The sequence below is a fragment of the Cetorhinus maximus genome, chromosome 9 (genome assembly GCF_964194155.1).
Source record: "Cetorhinus maximus chromosome 9, sCetMax3.hap1.1, whole genome shotgun sequence".
NCBI lineage: Eukaryota > Metazoa > Chordata > Chondrichthyes > Lamniformes > Cetorhinidae > Cetorhinus > Cetorhinus maximus.
Window position 1 is genome coordinate 121,737,674 of NC_135887.1, and position 26,471 is coordinate 121,764,144.

The 26,471-nt window shown below is 44.0% G+C and overlaps 1 protein-coding gene across 4 annotated transcripts in view; it reads left to right on the top strand.

Annotated features, from left to right (window-relative positions):
* The window catches only part of shank2b (SH3 and multiple ankyrin repeat domains 2b), a 1,028,817-nt gene that overhangs the window by 454,740 nt on the left and 547,606 nt on the right, over positions 1-26,471 (top strand). For all 4 annotated transcript variants that reach the window (XM_078549478.1, XM_078549479.1, XM_078549480.1 and 1 more), the window contains one exon: positions 15,578-15,735. In XM_078549478.1, coding sequence (XP_078405604.1) covers positions 15,578-15,735 — 158 coding nt within the window. The remainder of the gene's footprint in view (positions 1-15,577; positions 15,736-26,471) is intronic.

Consider the following 26,471-nt stretch of genomic DNA (forward strand, 5'->3'; position numbering starts at 1 on the left):
AGTGGATGAACATTGGTGTACCATCTTCCTTGGTGTGCCATGCAAGAGCTGTGCATATTGCTGTGCATAACAGAGATGCTGCCCTCTATTCATTCTGGGGGGAGTGGAGGCGGGAGATGCCTGCTGTGGATGGCTGGTTGGCGAGGCTCCCTGACAACGATGCGCTCTCAGGAAATAACTGCTTAACTTGTCAACATTCCTCTTTCTGTTATTGTAACCCTTTCAAGGAAATAGATCAGCTCCTGAGTTAAAGGAGGAATGGTGGTCACTGACTGCATCTCTGTGTACCCTTCACTGATGCTGGTACATCCTACTTAAACTTAACTCACGTTATTTGACAACCAGCACTAGATTTGCACTTTCTTCTGGGCCGCTTAATTAAAGTTAGTGGATAACTCAGCATTTTTTTAATGCAAAAAGAATGATGGATCTATTAGGAGTGGATGTGATCAGCCCAAATCACAAAAGAGTAATTTGAAGGCTTATATTTGTAATGCCGAGTAACCAGGATGTCTGGAAGCAAATTAGCATCATCCAAAACAATTTCGATAAAGCTCATTACTTTTAAAATTGAATTTGTTTCAGCTCTGCAGCCGACTGCTGCTTGTGTGAGAACGCAGCACCACAAGGGAGACGCAGATCAACAGTTTCCTGCTTTAATCTGAGCTGAGGGGGGAGGTGAACTGAGTTGGGAAGGGGAAATGTGCTTGGATAAGATGGTGGGGGGCAGGCACTGAACTTGGTGGGGGCCAGTGAGCTAGGAGCGAGGGACACTAAGCCGGTGGGGGAGCACTGAGCCATGTGGGGGTGGTGGGGGTCACTGAGCTGGGGAGCACTGCAAACACTGAGCTGGTTCAGATGCTTCTTCCTAAAGGAAAGGATTGAAAGTTGAAGAATGAGTCATTCTGGGCTGGCTCTGCACATATCCTGACCACCACTGCCAGAGGTTGATGAAACATTTAGTTTCACCAAGCTGAAGAAAAGCCCCAACGGCCCCTAAAGACCTGAAAATAAGAATATGCCAGAAAGGAGTAAAAATTAGTTTGCCTCTCCTGGAATCTGATTATTCAAACCACTAGTTGTAATTTAATTTATTTAAATTCATTCACGGGGTGTGGGCTTCGCTGGCTGGGCCAGCATTTATTGCCCGTCCCTAATTGCCCTGGAGAAGGTGGTGGTGAGCTGCCTTCTTGAACGGCTGCAGTCCAGGTGGTGTACGTACACCCACAGTGCTGTTAGGGAGGGAGTTCCAGGATTTTGACCCAGCGACAGTGAAGGAACGGTGATATATTTCCAAGTCAGGATGGTGAGTGTCTTGGAGGGGAACTTCCGGGTGGTGGTGTTCCCATGTATCTACTACTCTTGTCCTTCTAGATGGTAGTGGTCGTGGGTTTGGAAGGTACTGTCTCAGGAGCCTTGGTGAATTCCTGCAGTGCATCTTGCAGATGGTCCACACTGCTGCTACTGTGCATCGGAGGTGGAGGGAGTAAATATTTGTGGATGGGGTGCCAATCAAATGGGCTGCTTTTTCCTGAACAGTGTCAAGCTTCTTGAGTGTTATTGGAGCTGCACTCATCCAGGCAAGTGGGGAGTATTCCATCACACTCCTGACTTGTGCCTTGTAGGTGGTGGGCAGGCTTTGGGGAGTCAGGAGGTGAGTTACTCGTCGCACGATTTCTAGCATCTGACCTGCTCTTATAGCCGCAGTGTTTATATGGCTCGTACAGCTCAGCTTCCGCTCAATGGTAACCCCCAGGATGTTGATAGTGGGGGATTCAGTGATGGTAATACCATCGAACATCAAGGGGCGATGGTTGGAGTCTCTCTTGTCGTAGATGGTCATTGTCTGACACTTGTGTGGTGCGAATGTTACTTGCCGCTTGTCAGCCCAAGCCTGGATATTGTCCAGGTCTTGCTGCATTTGGACATGGACTGCTTCATTATCTGAGTAGTTGCAAATGCTGCCGAACATTGTGCAATCATCAGTGAACACCCCCATTTCTGACCTTATGATGGAAGGAAGGTCATTGATGAAGCAGCTGAAGATGGTTGGTCCGAGGACACTACCCTGAGGAACTCCTGCAGTGCTGTCTTGGAGCTGAGATGTCTGACCTCCAACAACCACACCCATCTTCCTTTATGCTAGGAATGGCTCCAACCAGTGGAGAGTTTTTCCCCTGATTCCCATTGACTCCAGTTTTGCTCGGGCTCCTTGATGCCACATTCTGTCAAATGCGGCTTTGATGTCAAGGGCAGTCACTATCACCTCATCTTGGGAGTTCAGCTCTTTTGTCCATGTTTGAATGAAGGCTGTAATGAGGTCAGGAGCTGAGTGGCCCTGGCAGAACCCAAACTGGGCATCAGTGAGCAGATTATTACTGAGCAAGTGCTGCTTAATAGCACTGTTGATGACCCCTTCCATTACTTCTATTCCATGGAGAGTAGACTGATGGGGCGGTAATTGGCCAGGTTGGATTTGTCCTGCTTTTTGTGTACAGGACATACCTGAGCAATTTTGTACATTTTATGGTTTATGGTGCTGGTGATGCTTTACTCCCGAACCAAAATTGCAGCTTACTTTTAACTTCTCTATAATCTTATTTCTGCACACATGTCTTGTTTTATGAACCTCACTTATCACTGTTCACCTCATTGTAGTGTTCAATCCCTGTACATCACAAACACATAAGATTGACAGTCAGGAAAAGACCAGCTGGCCCATCAAGACTGCCCAACACATCATAATAATTGGAATAGCATGGCTAGGCCCCTTTTTCTATCTCCCCCACCTTTTCACAATTACTGAGTCTGAGCATGTGCAATGCGCCTAATTTCCCTGGATGCATCAGGATTATTCAGTCACCTTTGCTGCTAGAATATCATTCTTTAGATTCCTGAAGTTTTGGTCAGCTGTTTACCACAATTATTTGCTGGAGAGCTAGAGATCAAATTTCAAACATTTTGTTGGATGAGCAAGTCTTGGTATGAGTTAGGTCATGGAGAGCAGAGTTTTGAATGACCTTAAGTTTGCGGATGGTAGAAAGTAGGAGGCCTTCAGGAATATGTTGGAATAATCAAACCCAGAAGTAACTAGTGCACGGGTGAGGGCTCCAGCAGCGGATAAACTGAGGCAAGGTCAGTTGCCTGATGAAAACAAATTACTGTGGATACTAAAAATCTGAAATAAAAACAAAAGTGCTGGAAAAGCTCAGCGGGTCTGTGGAGAGAGAAACAGAGTTAACCTTTCGCGTCTGTGTGACTCCTTTCGAGTCTGTGTGACTCCTCTTCAGAGACAGTTGGATGATGCTTATGGAGGTGAAATAGGCAATCTTTGTGATGGTTCAGATATACGGTAGAAAGCTGATCTCAGAGTCAAATGTGACACCAAGGTTCTGAACAATCTGTTCAGCCCCAGACAGTTGTGAAGGAGAGGGATGGAATTGGAAGCTAGGGAATGAAGAACGAGGCGGGGACCAAAGACAAGCCTTTGGCAATGTTGACCACAAAATTCTGCTCCAACACCTCCGCATCATTGTCGGTTGGGTAGGATGGCACTTGCCTAGTTTCATTCCTATCTATCCAGTCATAGCTAGAGAATCACCTGCAATGTCGTCTCATCCAGCTCCTGCACCGTTAACTCTGGTATCTCTCAGGGATCTAACCTTGGCTCCCTCCTATTTCTCATTTGCATGCTGCCCCTTGGCGAAATCATGGCAACAGTTTCCATATCTTTGCTGATGATATCCAACTTTACCTCCCTTCCACCCCTCTTGACCCTTCCTCTGTCTCCTCTTCTTCCCCAGGAAGCATCCTCGATTATTTGAGGATGACCGAACCACAGATATGCTGTGATTTTACGACAGAGCCAGCAGGAGGCAGGCCCCAAGTCTACCTCAACTGAAACAGGGATCGAATCCCATGTTGACGGCATTAACGTGAACCACGTGCTAGCTGTCTAGCTAACTGAGCTAATTGCACATCCCCTGCCCCCCACACCCGCTCTGTCAATAAATAGTCAGAAATTCCCTCCAGCTAAATTTTGGAAAGACAAGAAGCCATTGCCACTGACTAAGCAGATCGCTGTCATAGGCATAAAAGGCTGAATGGACGCCTTCTATTGCTGCAACATTATATGATTTGAGCAGATAGTTGATAATACTGGGGAAATGGTAATGTAGTAGTACTGTCGCCGGACTAGTAATGCAGAGGCCCAAGTTAACCCTCTGGGGAAATGGATTCAAAATCCATCAAGGCAGCTGGTGGAATTTAAATTCAAATAATAAAGTCTGAAATTGAAAGCTAGTCTCAGCACAAGTGACCACGAAACCAATGTTGATTGCCGGAAAACTGATCTGGTTCGCTAATGCCTTTTAGGGAAGGAAATCTGCAGTCCTTACCTGGTCTGGCCTACATGTGACTCCAGATCCACAGCAATCTGGTTGACTCTTAACTGCCCTCTGAAATGGCTGAGAAAGCCGCTCCATTCAAGGGCAATTAGGACAACAAATGCTGGCCTTGCAGAAAGAATAAAGAAAAATAGTTCAGAAGCATGACCTGTATCTGTTTCAAAAGAGTGAAAGCAATGGTTGATTACAGGCGTCTGAGAAAGATTGTTGAGGATTACAACTGCAAATTGAGCTGGATGGTGTTCCGAAACTGAGATTAGAGAAAATCTCAAGTGATGTGGTCTCAATATAGTTCTGGCACATCTCTGTAAATGCTTGTGAAATTTATAGCAATGATGAAGATATCTCAACTGGTAAAGATTCCACCATAAAGGCGTGGACCAGGTCTCCAGTAAGGCTGCAAACAGTACCAGTGTTGCATGCAATGGGTGTAAGTGATGGAGTCAATAGAGGAAAGTAGTACTGTCGATATGTAAAGGATTTCCTAATTTCTTTACATGTTATGCAATTAAATGACACATCAGTAAATCTATTTAGCTGTTGCACAACTTGAGAAATCCCCATTGAGAAGTAAACTAGATTAGGGAAAATTGTATTTTTTAGGATGCAAATGGTCTTATTTTAGGTCTCCCCACTAATGTACCAACCCTATAAATTCTGATGATACCCCAATGCATGTGTAAACGCAGGTGCTGAAAACAGCAATTCAACTAGGATCAAGCATCAATCAAGTGGGACCTGACATGGCAAGGGTTTCTAGTATCCTTGCACAGCTAAATGGATTGTGCGTGTTCTCCTAAATGGATTTGAGGTCAAGATTCCACTTGATTGAAATTAATCCAGAAATCTCTTACAAACCTATACTCTCCATTTACATTGACCAAAAAGGACGGAGGAAGATAGATAAGAAACAAAGACGTTGCTGTGATGCAGTGTCACTGTACAGATTAATGGGACAAGGCAAACAAGACAAAACAAAGCACGACAATATCCCTGGTGGAAAATAAGTGTCGATCCCTTTTGACAACCGGTTACTTACATAAAATTACATAGAATGAACTGCCAAATGCAGGTCTTTTGGACCAACTGGTCTGTGCCGGTATTTATGCTCTACATGAGCCTCCGCCCAGCCTTCTTCATCTATCCCGATCACTAAATCCTTCTGCTCCTTTCTCCCTCGTGTGTTTGTCTCGCTTCTCTTTAAATGCACCTATGCCAATTGTCTCAACTACTCCTTATGGTAGCAAGTTCCACATTTTCACCACTCTCTCTGGGTAAAGAAGTTTCTCCTGAATTCCCGATTGAATTCATTAGTGACTGTTCTATATTTATGGCCCCCAGTCCTGTCCTCCCTCACGTCTTCTCCACCTCTATTGAACACTTTCGTAATTTTACAGGCCTCTATCAGGCCAGCTGCCAGCCTTCTGTTTTTAAAGAAAATAGCCACAGTCTGATCAGTCTTTCCTGATTGGTGTAACCTCTCAGTTCTCTTAGATCCTTTTTGCACTTTTGCCAGTGCCCCTATATCCTTTCGATAATTTGGACACCAGCATTGTGCACAGTATTCATAGGTTATAGAAGATTCCTTTAAGATGCTGCAGGAGTTCCTTAGGCTACAATTCTGCAATTGAAATCTACTGAAGACATTCAAGGTGGACCTGGACTAAATCCCGGGAAACAGATACTGATACACCATTGGAAAGTGGAGAGATCAAACTTTGTATTTTGCCACAGGATGATGCATACTTGGCAGAACCTGTCGGAGAGGCAGAAAGATTGCTGATCAAACTTAAACGGATAGATAGCACAGTCCACGTTGAAGGAGTGGTTGGGAACAAGGCCAGTAGATGTTTATGAGAATCTTTTCACATGATAACCCCATGATATCAGATAGGCGGTGGTTCCTGAAAATAGATTTTGCCCTCACTGGAAATCAGGCATCATTTTACCGCATAAAAGCAGTTCAAAGCAGAAAGATTAAAGATTTTCAGAAGAAGCAATGTCCTGATGAGGACCGACATGATTGAAAGTCAGGGATTGAGGACGTTGAAAAATGCATGCGATTAACTCTGCGCAAAGAAAACAGCCCCCTTCTGCCAATGTATATTGTGTCATACGAGAAACTTAACAGCTATTAGAGTGGAATGCAATTATACTGATCATTGTTGTCATGATCAGTCACTTAGAACAATCAAATACTGTTTTCCAAATCCACAGCCTATCTGATACTTGGTTAAATTGTTTATGGTGATCTGTGCTGCTTGGTTGTAGTGATTATTTTAGTGGCAGACCACATTATTCAAAGGCAGAGCTTCCTGTGGATATCTCAAAACAGGACCATCTGAAGTACAATTGCTGTTGTTTTAGAGTTAAAAGCAACAGTAAGTTTGTCCATGACAAGGTCCCGCAGGCAGTAAATCAAATAAATGACTAGATAATCTGTTTGAATAATGTCTGTGCAATACCATTAATATTGGACATGACGATCACCTGTCGTGGTGTCTCTTTAAATGGCTCAGTGTCAAAATTAGTCTGATTACACTCCTGTGAAGCACCTTTGGACATTTTACTAAATTAAAGTTGTTATATAAATGCAAGTTGTTGTTGTGAGTTGGCTGGGTACCAGGAGCCAGTGATTGCAAATCCACTAGAATATTTGCACAATACTTGAGTCCACTAGATCCACTAGAATATTTGCACAAAACTGGGAGAACTCCCTTTGCTGTTTTTCAAGTAGTTCCGTGAGGTCATTTTCACTTATTCAGACAGGTTTCACATCTCATCTGAAATACAGCACCTCTGATGGTGCAGAACTCCGTTAGTCCTGCATCAGCCAGAGACTTTTTGCCACCTTGTCAGTGAAAATTTCCAGTAATCAGGCATCTGATCCAGTGTGGTATTCTTTACAGGGTGCCTGTGAGCAGGGCAAGCAGCAGGTATGCTCTTCAAGCATCAGATTGAAGAATCCTCATTGATTGAGGCATGGTTGCATAGTAGGAAGTTAAAAAAGGGAAGTAAAAATTACATTTAACTCATTGCACAGTAAGCAAAATAAAGACTGGACATACATAGGGGATTAAGGGAGAGGCATAAAAGAGAAAAATAGAAAACTTAAAAAAAATGTGCCTTTTTAAAAGATCTGCAATGTTAATTATCTTCTAAGGGAATGAGACTGCACACTTGTAAAAATTCATTTCAGGGTAGAGAGGCTGTTCAATATTAATTATCACCTATTACACAGTTAAAAATTCAGCCCAAACTTTCCCATCCCAAACTTGCTATGAGACAATTGGGTAATTACCCTAAATTCATGTGATTACAGTTACCTCTGTGCAAATTCTAGCGATGAAGTGTGAAACAATGCAGCTGATGGAGGAGCAGAGTAACACTGACAGCAACTTCCAGATTTCCATGTTTGACCGCACATGTTCAGATGTCGGTAGTTGCTGTCAGTTTTATCCCATTTTAATAATGGGGGATGCTGATAGCCTCATGATTGCTAGTACAGCAAATCCTAGACTAAAGTTCATAAAGTCTTCTGATTCAGAAGCAAGAGGGCTGCAACTGAGCCAAGCTGACTGACAATTGAATTAGTCGTAACATCCTTAATTTGCAACATCCAGTCTGTGAATAGGTAATTTGTAACTAGACTGTAAGTGATTAAATATAAATAAAAGAGTGATCCTTAGGGTGACTCAGTAATTGCTCTGCTGCTCTGCATTTGCCACTACTTTTTGAAAATACTCCATTTAGAATGTCACTGTTAGGTCATAAGCAATGAATGGAACAAAATTTAAAAACACACATTTTTACAACAGCAGCATTCTAAGCACCACATCAGAGGCTGTAGGAAGAGATAGGCACAGAACCATCAGGTGTGAGTCAAATTAGAAGGATGCTTTACTTGATCAGCCCACATGCCACTGGACTCAGCATCTACCTTTCTACTCATGGGCATTGTGGCTGCAGGATGAACTCACCAAAGGCAATAACATCTCCCTCTGCTGTAACCTCTGCTGCCAGGAAGAACAGGAGTAACAATGTTTTGGGCCTCAAGTTCCAGCGCCAATCACATAACATCTTGACTTGGATGTAGATTTGTTGTCACTGGCTCACTATCCTAGGACTCTCTAGCTAACAAAAACATGAGAGTACATCAACACAAACACTGCAGTGATTCACCACCACTCAGGGCATCTGGCAATGGGCATCAAAAGTGTCCTTATCAGCAATGTCCACATCCAAAAAACAAGTTTATAAAATGTCTGTGAAATTCCATTAATATTGGACATGAGGACCACCTGTCGTGGTGTCTCTTTATGTGGCTCAGAGTCAAAATTAGTCTGATTACACTCCTGTGAAGCACCTTTGGACATTTTACTAAATTAAAGTTGTGAAATAAATGTAAGTTGTTGTTGTGAGTTGGCTGGGTACCAGGAGCCAGTGATTGCAAATCCACTAGCATGAAGAAGCTCTGCTTCACTCCAAGTGTGCACCTATGGCAGGAATGATACCTCAATGAAGTAAATGCGCTGTGGTCCAAGGAAGAGCATTGTTTCTCTATATTAAGAAAATATAGAAGGGCTGAATTGCTCCTATTTCCTACATAGCATCTGACTGGTTATTATGTCAATAAGTGGGATAAACAGTTCATGTGATAACTTTGCAAGGCCTTGCTGAACTCCATTGATTTAGATGTAAAAAGATACAGGTGTCATTAATTGTTGGGGCTCATTTGTGAGCATTTAGAAAAATATGATCGGGTGAATTCATCCATCTCTCGTTCTAATGGTCAATAACACTGAATCTCCGTCTCATGCACCCTTTGAGCTTGGCTCACCATTAAAAGTGTGCAATTGGTGAATTTATTCTTCTGTTGATCAATAATGTATCAATTAAACCAAATTGTACACTGGAAATGTACCATGCAAGTTTTCTTACAACATTTCTACGATAGATATAATTAATACACATCATATTCCCTCTTTCCTGTTTCCAGATTTTCAATAATTGTGTACGCTCTGTTACTGCTTGGTGCAGAAACATTGGTTATTAAAGGAGCAAGTGAAAGAACTTTAGACATTGATGCTGTTTATAAGGCATGAGACAGAGATTTCCAGACAAAGTTGAGACTTACTAATGATCTGGTTCACTTCAGTGTTTTTTTTTTAGGATGTAAACAGCTTCTTCAGTCCCAACAAGCTTAAAAGGCATGTAGTTTTACTGGAAGAGACACCTAGAAGAAATTCCTTGATGCAGGGGTGTTTTAGAGTTGGAATGCCTTGCCACAGGGTTGCTGTACAGACTTTTACTTCCTTTAAGGCAAAAATTGACCAATGTTTAAAATAGAGAAAGGTGCAATGGTATGGGGAGAGAGTGAGGCAGTGAAATTAGTTTGGATTGCTGTAGCATGGAGCCAGCCACAGTGGGTCGAATTACCTCAGTCTGTGCCGTTAACCGCAGTGGTTCTAGGCAAAGTAGAACGATAACCGCTGTGACCTTTGTGAACACTTTTATAGCACAGACTATATTGCTGGTTGGTGAGTTATATCAAGGGCAACATATTTACAGATGTTTTTAAACTGATTTTGGAGCAATGAAGTGGAAATGAAATGTTTAGCACACTGGCATTGACCAGGTGAAGTTCCCAATGTGGCCTGGTTTTGCTGCAAATATATGTATCTATGGGAGATGGTCTGGCACCATTCTTGCTTTGCATCAGCAGTGGTATAACTCCTGCAAGTGTAAAACCAGCTTTCTACTATAGCAGGCCATCTTTAACTTGCAGCAAGCAACAAGAGTTGACTTACCAGTATTAGCTGAGTAAAGCAATTAATGGAGGTCAGAAACCAGTGACCATGGCTTCATGCAGCTGATTGTCTGCTGGCATCCTTTCCATCATCTCTGTGGCAGTAGTGTAGCATCAGCCTCCTGCTCACGCTCTTTTTCAATTGCTGTTTGTACTTCACCACACAGTGTAACAACAGCATTATTTAATGAATAAAAGCAAAATACTGCGGATGCTGGAAATCTGAAATAAAAGCAGAAAGTGCTGGAAAAACTCAGCAGACCTGGGAGCACCTGTGGAGAGGGAAACAGAGTTAACATTTCAAGTCCAGTATGACTTCTTCAGAACTTGGAGGGGCAGAAATGTAATGGGTTTTATGCTGTTGAAGAAGGGGGGGCGGGGGGCAGGTGGTGCAAAATAGAAGGGCAACGATAGGTTGGAGAGCAGGAGGGATTAAATGACAAAGGTGTCATGGAACATGAGGCAAAGGGAATGGTAATTAAAGATGCAAGCTTTGGTCCAGAGTAGGTATTAATAGCAGAATGTGTTAATAGCAGAAAAAGGGGTCAGTGCTGTCTGAAATCAAAAACATAAGAACAAGATACAGACTGGCATTTGGAGGGAGAACAATTCAAAATGGAGAACAGAGTTCATGGTCTAAATTTGTTGAACTCAATGTTCGAGTCCAGACGGCTGTAAAGTGCCTAATCGGAAGATGAGGTGCTGTCCCTCCAGCTTCCTCCACTATTTATTTCACGCTACAACCATTATGCTTAATGAATCTGGCCTGCTCAAAAACAATCTTTACACTGTCGCCCGCCTTTGAACAGATTAATTCGCCTGCTTCCAGTTCAGTCATCAATGACCATTCCCTTGTCTTTGATAAAATCATCAAATATGAGTAAATTACTTTTAATTGGATGGCTCGTTAATGACGGGCCCAAAGGAGTTGCTTAGGCTGCAGTTATGGTGTAACTATTGATCTTGGATTGATCACTACGGCATTTATTTCAAAACTGGCTACCAAAGCTTGTTTATGATACCAGCCTTGCTGAAAATCTGACTCTCCGGGTCAGGAGAGAACTCCTGACTGATTAATATAAAGAAATAACTTGCAATTATGTAGAGTCTTTCAGGACCTCAGAAATTGCAATGCACTCTGCAGCCAATTATGTACTTCTTGATAGGTAGTCACTGTTGTAATGTCGGAGTCGCAATAGACAATCTGTGCACAGCAAGCTCCCACAAACAGAAATCTGATAATGTCCAGATTATCTCTTTTAGTGATGTTAGATGAGGGATAAATATTGCCTGGGCAAATTTTCTCAGCTCTTCCTCATACTGGTACTTAACTAAATTTTACATCCACCTAAGAGGCAGCCAGGGCCTTGGTTTAAAGTTTCATCTATACTTTTAACAGTGCAGCACACCTTCAGGATTGCACTGGAGTGTTAACCCAGATTTTGTACTCAAGTCTCTGGAGTGAGACTTGAACCCACCGCTATTTGACTGAGAAGTGAGACTGTTACCCACTGAGCCATAGCTACCATTAACTTGGCAATGTGCTCATGAGGTCCTATAGACCCCTTGCGTAGTTCTTAAACTTGGCTTGACTATTCTTGTAAGCCATATGGGGGATAAAATTCAACTTTGTCACTGGAAAGATAAATTGGGACAGGAAGCATAAATGAGCAGAGCCCCTGCTGTCCACTTTACAGCATTGTTGAAGTTAAATTCCCCCTTCCCTCCCGCACCATGATGTCTACGATGATGTAATGTGAGGTAATGTGCTTCCCACAGTTTCTAATGAGACTCCGATCTGGAAACTCGGTCAGGAGTTATACCATGACTTTAGCATCACTGTAGAGTGTAGAACACTTCACTGCAACAGAAGAGTAATAGTTTCACTGTTCTGCTAAAGAGTAACTTTAAAGCTGATACTAAATTAATCACTTATGATAGACCCCCAGTCCCCCACCCCCGACCGCCCTGATTTTCTTTCCATGGAAGTTCGTGAAAAGGACAGTCAGGCTGGGTGTATAATGAGGGGCCAATTCAATATCTCCAATTGTATACTATTGTCTAGAGCTAGAATGATTGCCTAAGTGTTGATAAATATTATAAAAACTGTTAGGAAAGTGGATTTGCATTTGTATAACAGCCAGTCAGCTTCCTTTAAAAAAAGCATTTCATTCAACAAATTTGTTTTTGTGCTGCAATGACTGGTTTGGAGGCAAAAACAATAGCCATTTAGGACACAGCAAGGTCCCATGAACAGCACTGAGAATTGACAAACTTGCCCGTTTTTATTGGTGTTGACTGAGGGAGGAATGTTGGTCAGGCCACTTGGAGAACTCGCTGCTCTTCTTTGTATAATATCATGGAATCTTTAATGTGCCCCTGATCCAGCTTGTAGGGTATGGTTAAAATACAAACATATGAATTAGGAGCAGCAGTAGGCCACTTGGCCCCTCGAGCCTGCCCCACCATTCAATAAAGTCAAGGCTGATCTGAATATAACCTCTATCCCACACTCCTGCACACCTCCGATATCCTTTCACCCCCTTGTTTATCAAGAATCTATCCAGCTGTGCCTTAAAAATATTCAAAGACTCTGCTTCCACCACCTTTTGACTCACAACGCTCTTAAGAGAAAAAAATTTCTTCTCAACCCTGTCTTAAATGAATGACCCCTTATTTTTAAACAGTGACCCTTAGTTCTAGATTCTCCTACAAGAGGAAACATCCTCTCCACATCCACCTTGTCAAGACCCCTCAGGATCTTAAAGGTTTCAATTAAGTCACCTCTTACTGTTCTAAATTCCAGTGGATATAAGCCTAACCTGTCCAGCCTTTCCTCATAGAACAACTCACCCATTCCTGGTATTAGACTAGTAAACCTTCTCTGAACTGCTTCTAATGCGTTTACATCTTCTTTTGAATAAGGAGAGCAGTATTGTACACAGCACTCCAGATGTGGTCTCACCAATGCCCTGCATAACTGAAGCATAATCTCCCTACTTTTATAATCAATTCCCCTCACAATAAATGGTAACATTCTATTAGCTTTCCTAATTACCTGCTGTACCTGCATACTAACCTTCTGTGATTCATGCACGAGGACACCCAGATCCCTTTGAATCTCAGAGCTCTGCGATCTCTCACAATTTAGATAATAAGCTTTTTTATTCTTCCTGCCAAAATGAACTATTTCACATTTGCCCACATTATACTCCATTTGCCAGATCTTTGCCCATTGCCTTAACCTATCTATGTCATTTTGTAGCCTCCTTTCATCGTCTTCACAATTTACTTTCCTATCTACCTTTGTATCATCAGAAAATTTAGACACCACTCCTTCTCCCTTCGTCCAAGTCCTTTATATAAATTATAAAAAGTTGAGGCCCCAGCACTGACCCCTGTGGCATTCCACTCATCACATCCTGCCAGCTAACTCTCTGCTTCCTATTAGCTAACCAATCTTCTATCCATGCCAATGTGTTATCCCCCTACATCATGAGCTTTTATTTTCTGTAATAACCTTTGATGTGGCGCTTTATCAAACGCTTTCTGGAAATCTAAGTACAGTACATCCACCGGTTCCCCTTTATCCACAGCACATGTGACTCCTTCAAAGAGCTCCAGTGAATTGGTTAAACATGACTTCCCTTTGACAAAACCATGTTGACTCTGCCTGATTGCCTTGAATTTTTCTAAATGCCCTGCTATAACATCTTTAATAATAGCTTTTAACATTTTCCCTATGACAGATGTTAGGCTAACTGGCCTATAGTTTCCTGCTTTCTGTTTCCTTCCCTTTTTGAATAAAGGAATTATATTTGCTATTTTCCAATCTAATGAAACCTTCCCTGAATCTAGGGAATCTTGGAAAATTAAAACCAATGCATCAACTATCTCACTAGCCATTTCTTTCAAGACCTTAGGGTGAAGTCCATCCAGACCTGGGGATTTGTCAGCCCACAGCCCTAACAATTTGCTCAATACCACTTCCCTGGTGATTGTAATTTTCTCAAGTCCCTCCCTCCCTTCCATTTCCTGATTTACAGCTATTTCCAGGATGTTATTTGTGTCCTCTGTAGTGAAGAACGAAGCAAAATACCTGTTTAAATCATCCACCATCTCCCAACTTTCCAATATCAGTTCCCCAGATGGTCCCCAGAAGGACCAATGCTCACTTTGTTAACTCTTTTTTCACTTACATATCTATAGAAACTCATACTATCCATCCTTATGTTACTAGCTAGCTTTCCCTCATACTTTTTATGATTTCCTCATTAATCTTTTTGTCATTCTTTGCTGTTTTTTACATTCTTTCCAATCTTCTGACCTGCCACTCATCTATGTATAATTCTATGCTTTTTCTTTAAATTTGATACTGTCTTTAACTTTTTTAGATAACCACAGATGGTGGACCCTCCCCTTGGAATTTTTCTTCCTCATTGGAATGTATATATTCTGTGTATTCTGAAATATCCCTTTAAATATCTGCCACTGAACTTTTATTGACATATCCCTTAACCTCATTTTCCAGTTCTCTTTAGCTAGATCTGCTTTCATGCCCTCATTATTGCCCTTATTTAAGTTTAAAATACTAGTCTTGGACGCACTCATTTCTCCCTCAAAATGAATGTAAAATTAACGTCTCACCCAGACAGTATCACCAACAATGGAGCAAAATCTCTTGATATTTCATTGCAGCGGCAAGTTTTTACAACTGCATTTAAGCTCACAGCCTGTTGGTGCAGAGAAAATAATTCAATCAACAGAGGCAGGTTGACACTTAGTGAAAACACATATTTCTCTGCAGCTAAGTAATTGTCCTGGAACCTGAACTTGCCCCAGTTCATTTGGATTTTTGAGAACAAGGAAACTGGCATGCTCCCTCCATGGTGATAGATGCATAGCCTAAACAGGTTAACAGCTGCACCAAAATAGCCCAGGCAGCAGTTTAACACACATTCATGAAGTAGGACACTAAAATTAGCACGCTGAGGATATAAAACCAGAAGGTGTTTGATGTGGAACTCCCTGTCCTCACGCACCTCATTGCCTCTCAAGGAGAAAGTACATTGATACTGGCCTAATTTTCAAATAAATGTAGGTTGGCTGCCCGCAGTTTTCAGCACCAGCTGCATTGCTGAGTCTTAAAATAGTGGCACTAGTTTTCAGCCCACTCACAGTTGCTATGTAGGTTCAGTTTCAACCTTCCTTTTCATGAAATAAATGAATTCCTTTGCAAGAGAAACCTAGAAATCTGAAGTTTCTTCACAATGCTTTTGACTGTGAGAATCCATTTAACTGCAATTACTTATTGCCCTACAGAATTGCTTACGCTGTTGTTGTTATTTGTGTTTGTTTACAGTCCCGCTGTTATTAAAGAGACAGTCTTTGGACTGGAAAACCAGGGATCAAAGCGCAAGCTTTACAGTGCAGTTCCTGGAAGGCAGTTTATTGTGTTGAGGTCCTATCAGCCTCAAGGAGATGGGGAGATTCCTCTCAACAAAGGAGATCGGGTGAAAGGTTAGTACTTGTTTCCTCCTGCAGAATGACCCCAAGATCTAGATTACAAACAGTACTTCACTTATGTATAAATCACTACCAATGTGCATTCTAGCTCTTTGACCAAGCTTTTGGCCATCTATCCTAATATCTCCTTATGTGGCTTGGTGTCAAATTTTGTTTGATAATGCCACTGTGAAGTGCCTTGGGTCATTTTGTACATGAAAGGCACTTACATACGTTGTTGTTGTTGTTGTCACAATTTGTTTTCAGTTCAAAACCAATGCCTTAAATTGCACAAAAATATAAAATATCTGCCTGTTGTTTAAGGGCATAAAAACACATGACAGCACCCCGCATTTTGGCAAAAGACTTGTTTATTTTTCTACTAATAATAATTTTAGACTCAATATCGAGAGGACACGGTCTTCAGATTAGAGTTAGGCCATTTAGGAGGGAAATCAAGAAGCACTTTTTCACGCAAAGGGGAAAAGAAATCAGGAATTCTCTTCCCCAAAAGGTGAAGAATACTGTAGCTATCAAGACTGAGATCGATAGATTTTTGTTTGGAATGGTACCTGAGCTAAGGTTAGAAAATTAAGTTGGGATACACATCAACCATGATCTAATTGAACAGTGGAATAGGCTCAGAGGGCTGAATGTCCTGCTGCTGTTTCTATCAATCTAAAAATTAGAAAATTGTATTAAAAAAGCACTAAAAATGGCAAGAACACTGAGACCTTCTTTCCAGTTCTGCTAAACTGATATAAATAATCTATTCAGCACAAGATTATCAATGCACTTGGCCCCCTGAGTGGACTCCACGCTCAAAGGGAATGCAGGTTTGAGGTAGATCTGGACCATAGGGCAATTCACCGTCAAGCACTTTCTTTGAATGAGGATCACCAACGGCACATTTGAATGCTTAGGTGACTCTTTAACACGTCCAAATACAAAAAGTGTACTCGTTTGCCGGAAATATTTACTGCATTTATTTCCTTTTTTTAAAAAAAAAAATTGCAAGTGAGCTACCCTTGAAGGTGTATTCTATTCAGCTAATGCTTTTCACAGTGAAGCTTGATCTATGGTTTGGCATATGTTTTTATCACCTCAGCCGTTAATGTAAGCAAAGAACAGAAGAATAATCCTCCATGGAGACTCCATAATGAATTGGTATAAAACCTGGGCAGCTTTTGCTGATAAATGTGGCGCTCTGGTATGTAAATAACCTTGAAAATTTCCTTGTTCAAATTGTTGTAGTTTATACTGTGGAATACTTCAGTATCCTGATATAAGATAAAAGGGACAAACAGTCCCTGTGTGAGTCACATGGCTTCCCAGCAGGAAATCACAGTACTGTGGTGCTTATCTGTTTCTGAGCTGCTACTCCCTGGCTACTACCTTAAAGAACAAAGGGATAAATCATCCCTCTAGCACAAAGACTCTCCCACTGGTTTTAATAGCCTCAATATTATTACCTTACTTCACAGATTATTCCAAATGTTTGTCATTCATTGGGTTTCTTTTTTCCCTAATGGTTGTTCTAAATTTAATGCTTTGGAAAGTCAGGATTATTTCTGGTATACATTTGGCTGCATATGGTCCTGGTGTGGGGGTGGTGGGTGGTGTATTGGTAACAAAGTATGGAGGTCCTAAAATTCCTCAAAGCAGGATTCCAACTTAATGACCAGTGAAGATTCTACCAGAGTTTGGGAGGATCGGAAGGAGGGCACCCCACTTTGCATGGGGCGAGCAGTCAGGCACAAATCACAAATGCCACTGTGGGAACACCACATGCCCACTCCACAGTGGCCAGAACATCAGGCACCCATCTGATATTGGAAGTGGGGACTGCCCCAGGATGTCTCTGATTTGGGCCATATCCTGTTTACACAGGAGGCCACTCTAGCCACCTTATAGCAAAAAAAAAAAAGCCCTCATTTTGCAACTCCACTGGTGCAAACCACCTTTGAGACCCATTGATGTGCATTTGCCAATAGATCCTGGTGTTCTGGGTAGGATGTATCTATCTGTCAAGCAACAACAGTAAGAGTAGCCTTTTCCAAATTTGCAGGCTCACCAAACTCAAAAAAGATAAACCAGCAAATGAGAAAATAAAATGAAAGAACTTGCATTCACCTAGTAAATTAGCACAACCTGATGAGGGTCCCAAAATGCCAAATCAGAACGAATTTCTTATGAAGTGTAGGCCCTGTTGTTATACCCACAAACGTAGCAGCCAATTCGCATACAGCAAGATCCCACCAACAGGAAATGAACAAATAGCCAGATCAATTGTTTTTAATGATGTTGGTTGATAGAGGGATGTTTGTCTAGACACCAAATTTATTGGGTAGGGGTACCTAGTGATGGGGAGCTAAGGCAGGTAAATGGAGTTGAGGTACATATTGGCCATGATCTAATTGAATGGTTGGGGTCCGATGATTGACTGCAGTGTACAAGCAGCAAGTACAGAACCTTACCCATGATATCTATCTTTTCAAACCCCATAATGATATAAGAGCTATGGCCTCTTTCGTATCAATAAAATAGAGTCAACACTGAACCTGTCACACATTATTAATTAACCTTCTGTCTTATCCCCTCTTCTTTAACCACTCTTCTTATCCATTAAGGCCTCAATGATATTTACCAAGATGACTTTGTTAATCTCCTAAATATTTTCATCTGAGATAAACCTTAGATATCCTTCCTATAGCCATGCTAAACCATTTTAAAATACTGGTCAGGTCTCAGCTAGATCTTGCGTTCAATTCTGAGCACCACATTTTTAGAAAGGATGTCAAGGCCTTGGAAAGAGTGCAGAAGAGGTTTAGTGAAATAGTTTACCTGGATGAAGGGCTTCATTTATGTGGAGCAACTGGAAAGCTGGAGTTTTTCTCAGTGCTGAGAAAGTTAAGAGATTTGATAGAGGGCGTTCCATGATTTTGAAAGAGTAAATCAGGAGTAAGTGTTTTCAGTTGTGGAGGGGTCGATAACCAGGTTGCATGCATTGAGGATAATTGACAAGAGAACTTGAGGTAATATGAGGAAAAATTTTGTTGCATATTGAGTTGTTTGACTTGGACTGCACTGCCCTAAGAGGGTGATGGAAGCAGATTCAGTGGCAATATTCAAGAGAGAATTGGATAAACACTTGAAGAGGAAAATAAATTACAGGGCCATGGGGAATGGAGCAGGCAAGTGAGACTAATCGGATAGCTCAACCGAAGAACTGACAAAGGCATGATGGGCTGAATGGCCTCCTTCTCTGCCACATTATTCTCCAATGATTCTGTGATTCTATGATAAAGCAACTAGGAATGTGATTCTAAGATGCATTATATGCTGATCTTAGCGCTCGTTTGATATTCATAAACCACTTGGCCTTCATTTTTTACAGCTTTTTGATATAATCGGAACTCCTCTGCCCTTGTAACACATTCCTAGATGTCATTCTATTGCTTAGAAATGACCTTTGCCAATATAAATGGCAAATACTAACAAGTTCCTCTCTGTTCTCTCTTACAATGTACTTTAATTTAAATAAGTTAATGGATCTGCTAAAATAGAGGTCAAAGGAATGTTATGCAAACATGTTCAGCATCTGTCCATTTTAATATTGTCCTTTCAAGGCTTGTGTGTTAACCACTTCTTAAAATGTTAATACATGGCTGTCAAACGATCAGCTGTTGGGAATGAGATTGGGTCTACTTTTCGGCTCCCTTTGTTCAACCCTGTGAAACCTTTTGTTAGATATTCAAAGTTGCATCTTAATTTTTTAATTGGCCAATACTTTAAGGTGAAACCTCACTAATAAGTTGCTAGCTTTTACACTGCAGCTCAGGTAGGGTTCTTTGTGATTCATTCTTTGCCATCATTTGTGTGCCTACATTAAAGGCTTTTTGACTTGGAAGCATGTTTACTGAAAGATCACTGCTATTTGTGTCTGTAATGAGCATGCTGCTTCAGAGAGGTGTGTGCAGACCTGTAGCAGGTAGAAATCAAATGCTAAAATCTGCCATGTACCTTTTACTGATGTTCAATAGGATAGATACAACAAGAGGACTTTTACCAGATTATCACAGGAAATTAGAAATTAGGAATTAGAAAAAAGACACAGACCTATCCCCAATTCAAGTCCAGTTTTAGCTCTCCGATTTTTGAGACAAGCCTTTTTAGAGGCATCCAATTGTAAAACTACAGGTAAAATATGAAACTGGTTAAAAGTGTACAATTTAGTTTTGATTATCAAAGATTTAGCATTGAGTTTTTAAGTATGAAGAATTGTTAGGTATGAACATTGTACCATTGATTGTCTCCCCTTTGTGTTGCCATGTACCCACTGCTGGTGCCTACCCCCTATCAAACAAAACTTTTCTGGCCCCCTCAATGATTGGTGTGGTGCTGACTTTAAACTGAGCTGTAATTTTTCGTAAAATAATAGCACCATTGGTCTGCTCAACAGCAATAGGAAACCCACCGGGAGTGAGGCTTGACACCGAAAGTCAAATTGTGTCTGCTCTGCCTGTTCTTGAAGACGTTGTTCAAATAGAAATTAGGATAATTGTAATTAAATGACAAAGATAAAGGAGTGAACACGTGCCACGTTAGCTGCAGGCACTGATTTAGTTGCAATGGCTGATTTGGCTTGATTAAGCTGATACAGATGGAAGACAAGCAACAGTAATTCCTACAAAGAGTAAGAGTCGCCGCTGTGGGCTGAGTTTGGCACAACTGAGAATGTTTCCGCAGATGGACTGTATTGACATAGTGAGTACCCTGCACAATAAGCAGCTGATCTACTTGACATGAATTGGAACGATTAACAAGCCAACTTACAAACTTAAAAAAATCCAGCAGCATTGTAACATACCAATGTTTACACGAATTAACAAACAAAATATATATTTAGTTGACTTAAAATTACAAAATCAGATAATTGGCAGCATTCTGTTGGATGACACAAAGAAGTTTCATTTGGATGTCAGCCTTGGCTCAGTTGGTGGCACTCGTGCCTCTAAGTAAAAAGGTTATGAGTTCAAGTCCCACTCCAGAGACTTGAACTCAAAATCTAGGCTGACACCCCAGTACAGTACTGAGGGAGTGCTGTACTGTTGGTAGCTGCTGCCTCTTGTATGAGATGTTAATTTGAGGTCCTGTTTGTCCCCTCAAGTGGATGCAAAAGGTCACATGGCACTATTTGAAGTAGAGCAGGGGAGCTTTCTCAGTGGCGTGACCAATAGTTATTCCTCAATGAATCATCTCAATCAGATTATGTGGTCATTGTCATATTGCTGTTTGTGGGAGCTTGCTATGCAGAATTTGGCTGCTGCATTTCCTACATTACATCTGTGGCTACACTTCAAAAAGTACTTCATTGCATCTAAAGCACTTTGGAATACCTGCAATCATGAAAGGCACTTGATAATTAATATTTTTTCTTTCTTTCTTGTTTAACTTCTTCCTTTCTTTCCTTTGTGTGGGTTATACATTTTCCTCATGGCTTAATTTAAAATTAGTCTGTTCTGTTCTTACTTACTGCAACTGTGAAGACTTCACAATGCACCACTGTTGGGGAGTATCCACATGCATGTTAGGGCCAGATTTTCACCAACTGCACCAATAGAAATAGATGGTCAAACAACTATTTCTCCCGGTGGCCTCATTATGAATTCTTGGCTGAGCCCCAAGACTCACTAATGGATCAGTCCAGCAGGGCAGAATTTTTCGCTCGGTGGGTGTGCGTGCACCCGACCCGTTTGAGTGTGAAATAATGAGCGATGACGTTGGCCGAGTGTGCCGACATCAATGCGCACTTGGGTGATATTTCGCTAGGTGGGCGTGCAATGGAGATGGAGGCGTGCCCGCCATTAATTAAGAGGCCAGTTAAGGCCCTTGACGCACTAATTGTCTCTGACTTGACGTAGCCCATGCGATTTTTTTGGGCCGTCACAGGCAAAACGGACAGGCGGGCAGGCCACAATTAGCAAAAGCTCATCCACGGGCAGGATGAGAAGGGTCAGGGGCATTGTTAATGTGAGTAGTGAGGAGTTTTGGATCAGACTTGCTGCTGGTTGCTTCTGTGAACTGGACAGCTTCATCTCGCTGCATTCTGAGCAGTTCTAGGCTTCATTTCAGGACTCAGTGTTGTCTTCCAGGCCCACAGAGGATTCAGACCGTGTGGGCCCTTCCAGGTATCAGACAGCCTTCCATAACCCTGGTAATGGGTCTCCGCTGGAGGCACCTCCTGTGAGGAGGAAGAGGAGGCCAAGTGTCCCAATGCAGCTTCCAGGGGAGAGACCTGTGGGAGGAGAGGCGGAGGAACAAGGGGTGAAGGGCCAGCAGGAAGTCCAAGGCAGAAGGGGCCATAGAAGATGTCATTATCCTGCTGCCAGGCGGCGATGCAGCTACCTCCATATGTCCAAGGTGCAATGCTGAAGGAGGCTTCGTCTCGTAAGGGAGACAGTGGCCTCCATCTGTCAGAGGATCAGGTCTGAGATCAGCTCCGACTGTGTGGGTGGACACCTCATGCCAATGGTTCTGAAGGTCACAGTGACCCTCAACTTCTATGTCTCCGGTTTTTTCCAGGGATCAGTGGGGGATCTGTGTGGAGTCTCCCAATCTGTTGTCCACAGTTGTGTCAAGCTGGTGACTGATGCTCTGTTCAGGTGGGTATTGACTTTCATTCATTTCCGTACATACGAGGCCAGCCAGGCTGAGCGAGCCAGAGGCTTTGCAGCGATTGCTGGGTTCCCCCCCGTCCAGGGTGCCATCAACTGCACACATGTGGCCATCAAGGCGCCAGTGGGTCAGACGGATACCTTTGTCAACAGGAAAGGATTCACCTCATAAACATGCAAATAGCATGTGATTATAAGATGCAGATTCTGCAAGTCTGTGCAAGGTACCCAGGCAGCTCCCATGACGCTTGCATCTTGAGACACTCCCAGGTGCCGAGGCTCTTCAGTGCTCCAGCCCAACTGGATGGATGGCTGCTGGGTGACAAGGGCTATCCCCTCAAAAGGTGGCTCATGACGCCCTCCGCCATCCAAGAACGGAGGCCAAGCAGCGGTACAACAGGAGCCATGCATCCACAAGGGTGGTGGTAGAGAGAACCATAGGTCTTCTCAAGATGCGCTTCCGATACCTGGACCGTTCAGCAGATGCACTGCAATACCCCCAGAGTGGGTGTCACTGATAGTGGTTGCATGCTGCACTCTCCACAATCTGGCACTGGCAAGGGGGGACCCAGTGGAGGAAGAGGATGTTGACACAGCTGCACAGGCCACAGATGATGAGTCCAGTAGTGAGTCCAAGGACGAGCACGGTGAGGAGAATGCTGAGGGCATGGACGCTGATCTGGGTAACCTCCAGGGAGGCAGAGACATCCGGGATGATTTGATCCAATGCTCCTTCAGCTAGTCGACCAAATAAGAACCACCACCACATGTCAGGGCTGCAGGCTTCATACTCGATCCCAAAGAGGACTATTTCCTTGACCAGCAACATACCCTCTGTGCCTGTGCAATGAAGTTTCAGGAGACACACGTCGATCATTACATAATGGCCTACACGGCACCTACAGATCAAATGGAGCATACAGAGGCCAATAGCACAAAATAACACCTCATTTAATTGTGAATGTGAAACGTAGTTGAAATGAACATTAACTGTTGTTTTTAATCGCACCATGAAAAAATTTAAACCAAAATGGGGAAACAAAATATCACCCGTGATAAGTCCATCTTATATTTAAGGTGCTTTACATTTACGTTTGCGGGTGCTACGCCTAGATGCACCCCCTCGTTGGTACTGGCATTGGAGACAGCCTGCTCACTCTGCTGTCTTGTTGGCCTTGATGACCTTGGCGGTCGTCCTCTGGCCCGTGGAGCCTCTGCTGGCCCCGCCTCAGAGGGAGCTGCCAGTTCCACAGCTGGCATCGCCCCAGTCACCGCAGCCTCACCAGATGCCATGGTCACTGGCAGAGGGGCGGAGGAGCTGCTGCTGTCATCTGGAGCGCCCTGAGAGGAGCCCACAGAGACGACAGGCAAATCGTGTGCCAACATGAGATTGCAATGAACCTCCCTGCTCACCATTGATGGCTGGGCACTGAGCTCGCGATACTGGGTGCCTAATCCATCCCCCACACTGACACTGACCATCTGAGGTCATTGCTGGTCTGTGGGCCTGCGGGTCCGAGTGCATCCCCAGGAACCCCTGATTCAGCTCCTGAAGGAATCTCTCCATGAGAGTCGCCACTCTCTCCATGGGGGAGGCATTGCGCTCGGCCAAGAGGGTCAACCCAGTGGTCATGCTCCGCAGGGCCTCCTCCACAGCGGATATCATGGCACGCATTCCCTCATGTATCTCCGCCAGGTCCTCCCGCACACCCTGCTGGACATCCAGCATCTGCTGCTTAATAGGCGACTCCAGAGGCCCATCATCAGCCATCGACTGAGCATTGTCCTGGTACCCAGCAGTCCTCCAGCTGCCAGCACCCTCTGCCACTGCCTGCACCTCAAGCGAGTGTGAAGTTCCCTCACCAATGTGCACCGAGATACTAGATGGTGATCTTGTGCCCACTGAGGTGCTGGTATCTGCGCTGGTGCCTGCTTGACAGAGATGGTGTGATGCAGGTGGGTGCTCAGCATGATGGTCCTCTGGGGTCAGGGGTGGGCCTTCAGGCTTCTCATAGCGACCGCCTGCTGGTGAGCCTAAAAGGGACAAGAAGGACATGTCATTAGTTTAAGTCATGACACTGTCACTGTGCATGCCAGGCACCCTGGTGAGACAGAGATATGGTGTCCTCGTCTTTCCATTATCAATGGGGACTCCAGGCTTGAGGCTCACATCAATATAGAGACTACACTAGAATGATAGCAATAGCCGACATTCTCCCCTCAGTGTACTGCACTCTTACCTTCGTCTGGCACCCCAGCCTCACCGCGGCTGCTTAATCAAGGTGCATGGAGCCTCTCGAGCTCCAGGGTCTACTGCTCGTAACGCGTGAGGATTGGGAGGTGTGGGGGTTCCCTGCCAGTCCACGACCTCTCAGTATTATTATGGGATGTCTTCTCCTGAAAAGACAGAGGAGCATTGATTAGTCCACTCTCCACCTGCAGCGCTATTGCACCATGGCCAACCCCGCCTGAGGAACACCTCGCAGGGCTCAGCTGATACATGACTCTGGATCCGCAAAGCAGTCAGGGCTCACCCCCTTGGCCAGCTCCTGCCTCATTGACATTTGCCACTCACACTCTGAGGTCCACGGGGCGATGGCCAGTTCTTAACTGTTCTGCAAATTGACCCGTGCCAACACGGTACAACACGCAGCAGGTCGTTGAAGCGCTTCCAGCACTGCACCCATTTGCACCTTGCCACGTCGTGGCTGCTGACCCTGGATGCCACCTCCTCCCAGGCCCTTTTTGGTGAGGTCTGGGACCCTCCTCCTCCCATCTCTGGGGACCAAGGGTTTCCCTCCTGGCTGCCACCTCCGAAGCACTCATCCGAGAAATGTGGGCCGACTGCCCTCCCGCCTGGCACGTCCAACCTCAATGGGATCCACGATCCACGGAGACTTCAGCGTCCTTCCAGGGGCTGCCTGGGCCAGTTTTGAATCAGCCACCAGGTCGCCAGTGGACCCAATGGACATCATACCCCTGCCCGTCCTTTCTCGCTGATCCCCCTTAATTGGCCCGCCAACGTGAAACCGCGGTGCGCCCGCGATCGGCTTCCTGACCACCCCCGCCAAGCCCGCACGCCAAGGGTAACATTCTGCCCCAGGGGCCTGTTTACACAGGCTGAAGCGGAGTGGTAACTTTGATTGACGTCTTTAGGAGGTTAAAATAAGTTATTCCTTTGATCTGTTTTTTCAACATTTGTGATGCCAATCTTCCAAGCAGTGGCAATCACCGTTGGATTGCTACTCTGCACCCATCTACTTACCTTGCACTGGAGCTCTGCGTTTCTCACCCGGGCATCTGACCCGGGCCTCCTCAGAAATGAGGAGTGTAGAGTCCTCCTTCATAGTCCAGGATCATCGGAGGCAGCCAAGCCATGCCCCCTTTTTATGGCAGTAAGTTTAAAGGCCTCAAAGCCACTTTGAGAAGCAACAGAGAGAAGGTAAGTGTGTAAGTGAAGTGGGCGAGGAGTAGGATGACAGCTGGGTGGGTGAGGGGATAAGATGGCAGGTAAGTGGGTGAGGGAATGGGGTAGCTGGTAAGATGGGTGAGGGGATAAGATGGCAGGTAAGTGGGTGAGGGAATAGGGTAGCTGGTAAGTGGGCGAGGGGGTAGGGTGGGTTGGGGGTGTCTGAGTAGCTGGGAGGATAGCAGGGGTGTCGGGAAGATATTTGGTTAGTCAGGGGGAAAGTCATGGTGTCAGGGTGATGGTGGGGAAATTGGGAGGGTAATTGGATGGGGGGATAGTCAAGGAGTGGGGAGGATAGTTGGGGGGTGGGGGGGTTGCAGGGTTAGTCATCAGGTCCGGGGGATAGTCAGGTGGGCGGGAGGGTAATGGGGGGGATCCGGATGGTAGTTGGGTGTTTGAGGGATAGTCCTGGATTCAGTGGGGCGGTCTTGGTGGTTGCAGGCGTACTCATTGGACCGGGAGTTAGCCGAGTGGCTGAGAGGGTAGTCAGGTTGTTGGGGGTGTAGTTTGGGGATCGGGGGTCATTGTGGGGGTCAGGGGGAATAGTTCCGGGTTCCAGTGGGCAGTCGGGAGGTCACTAGTATAGTTACCAGGAGTTAGAACTG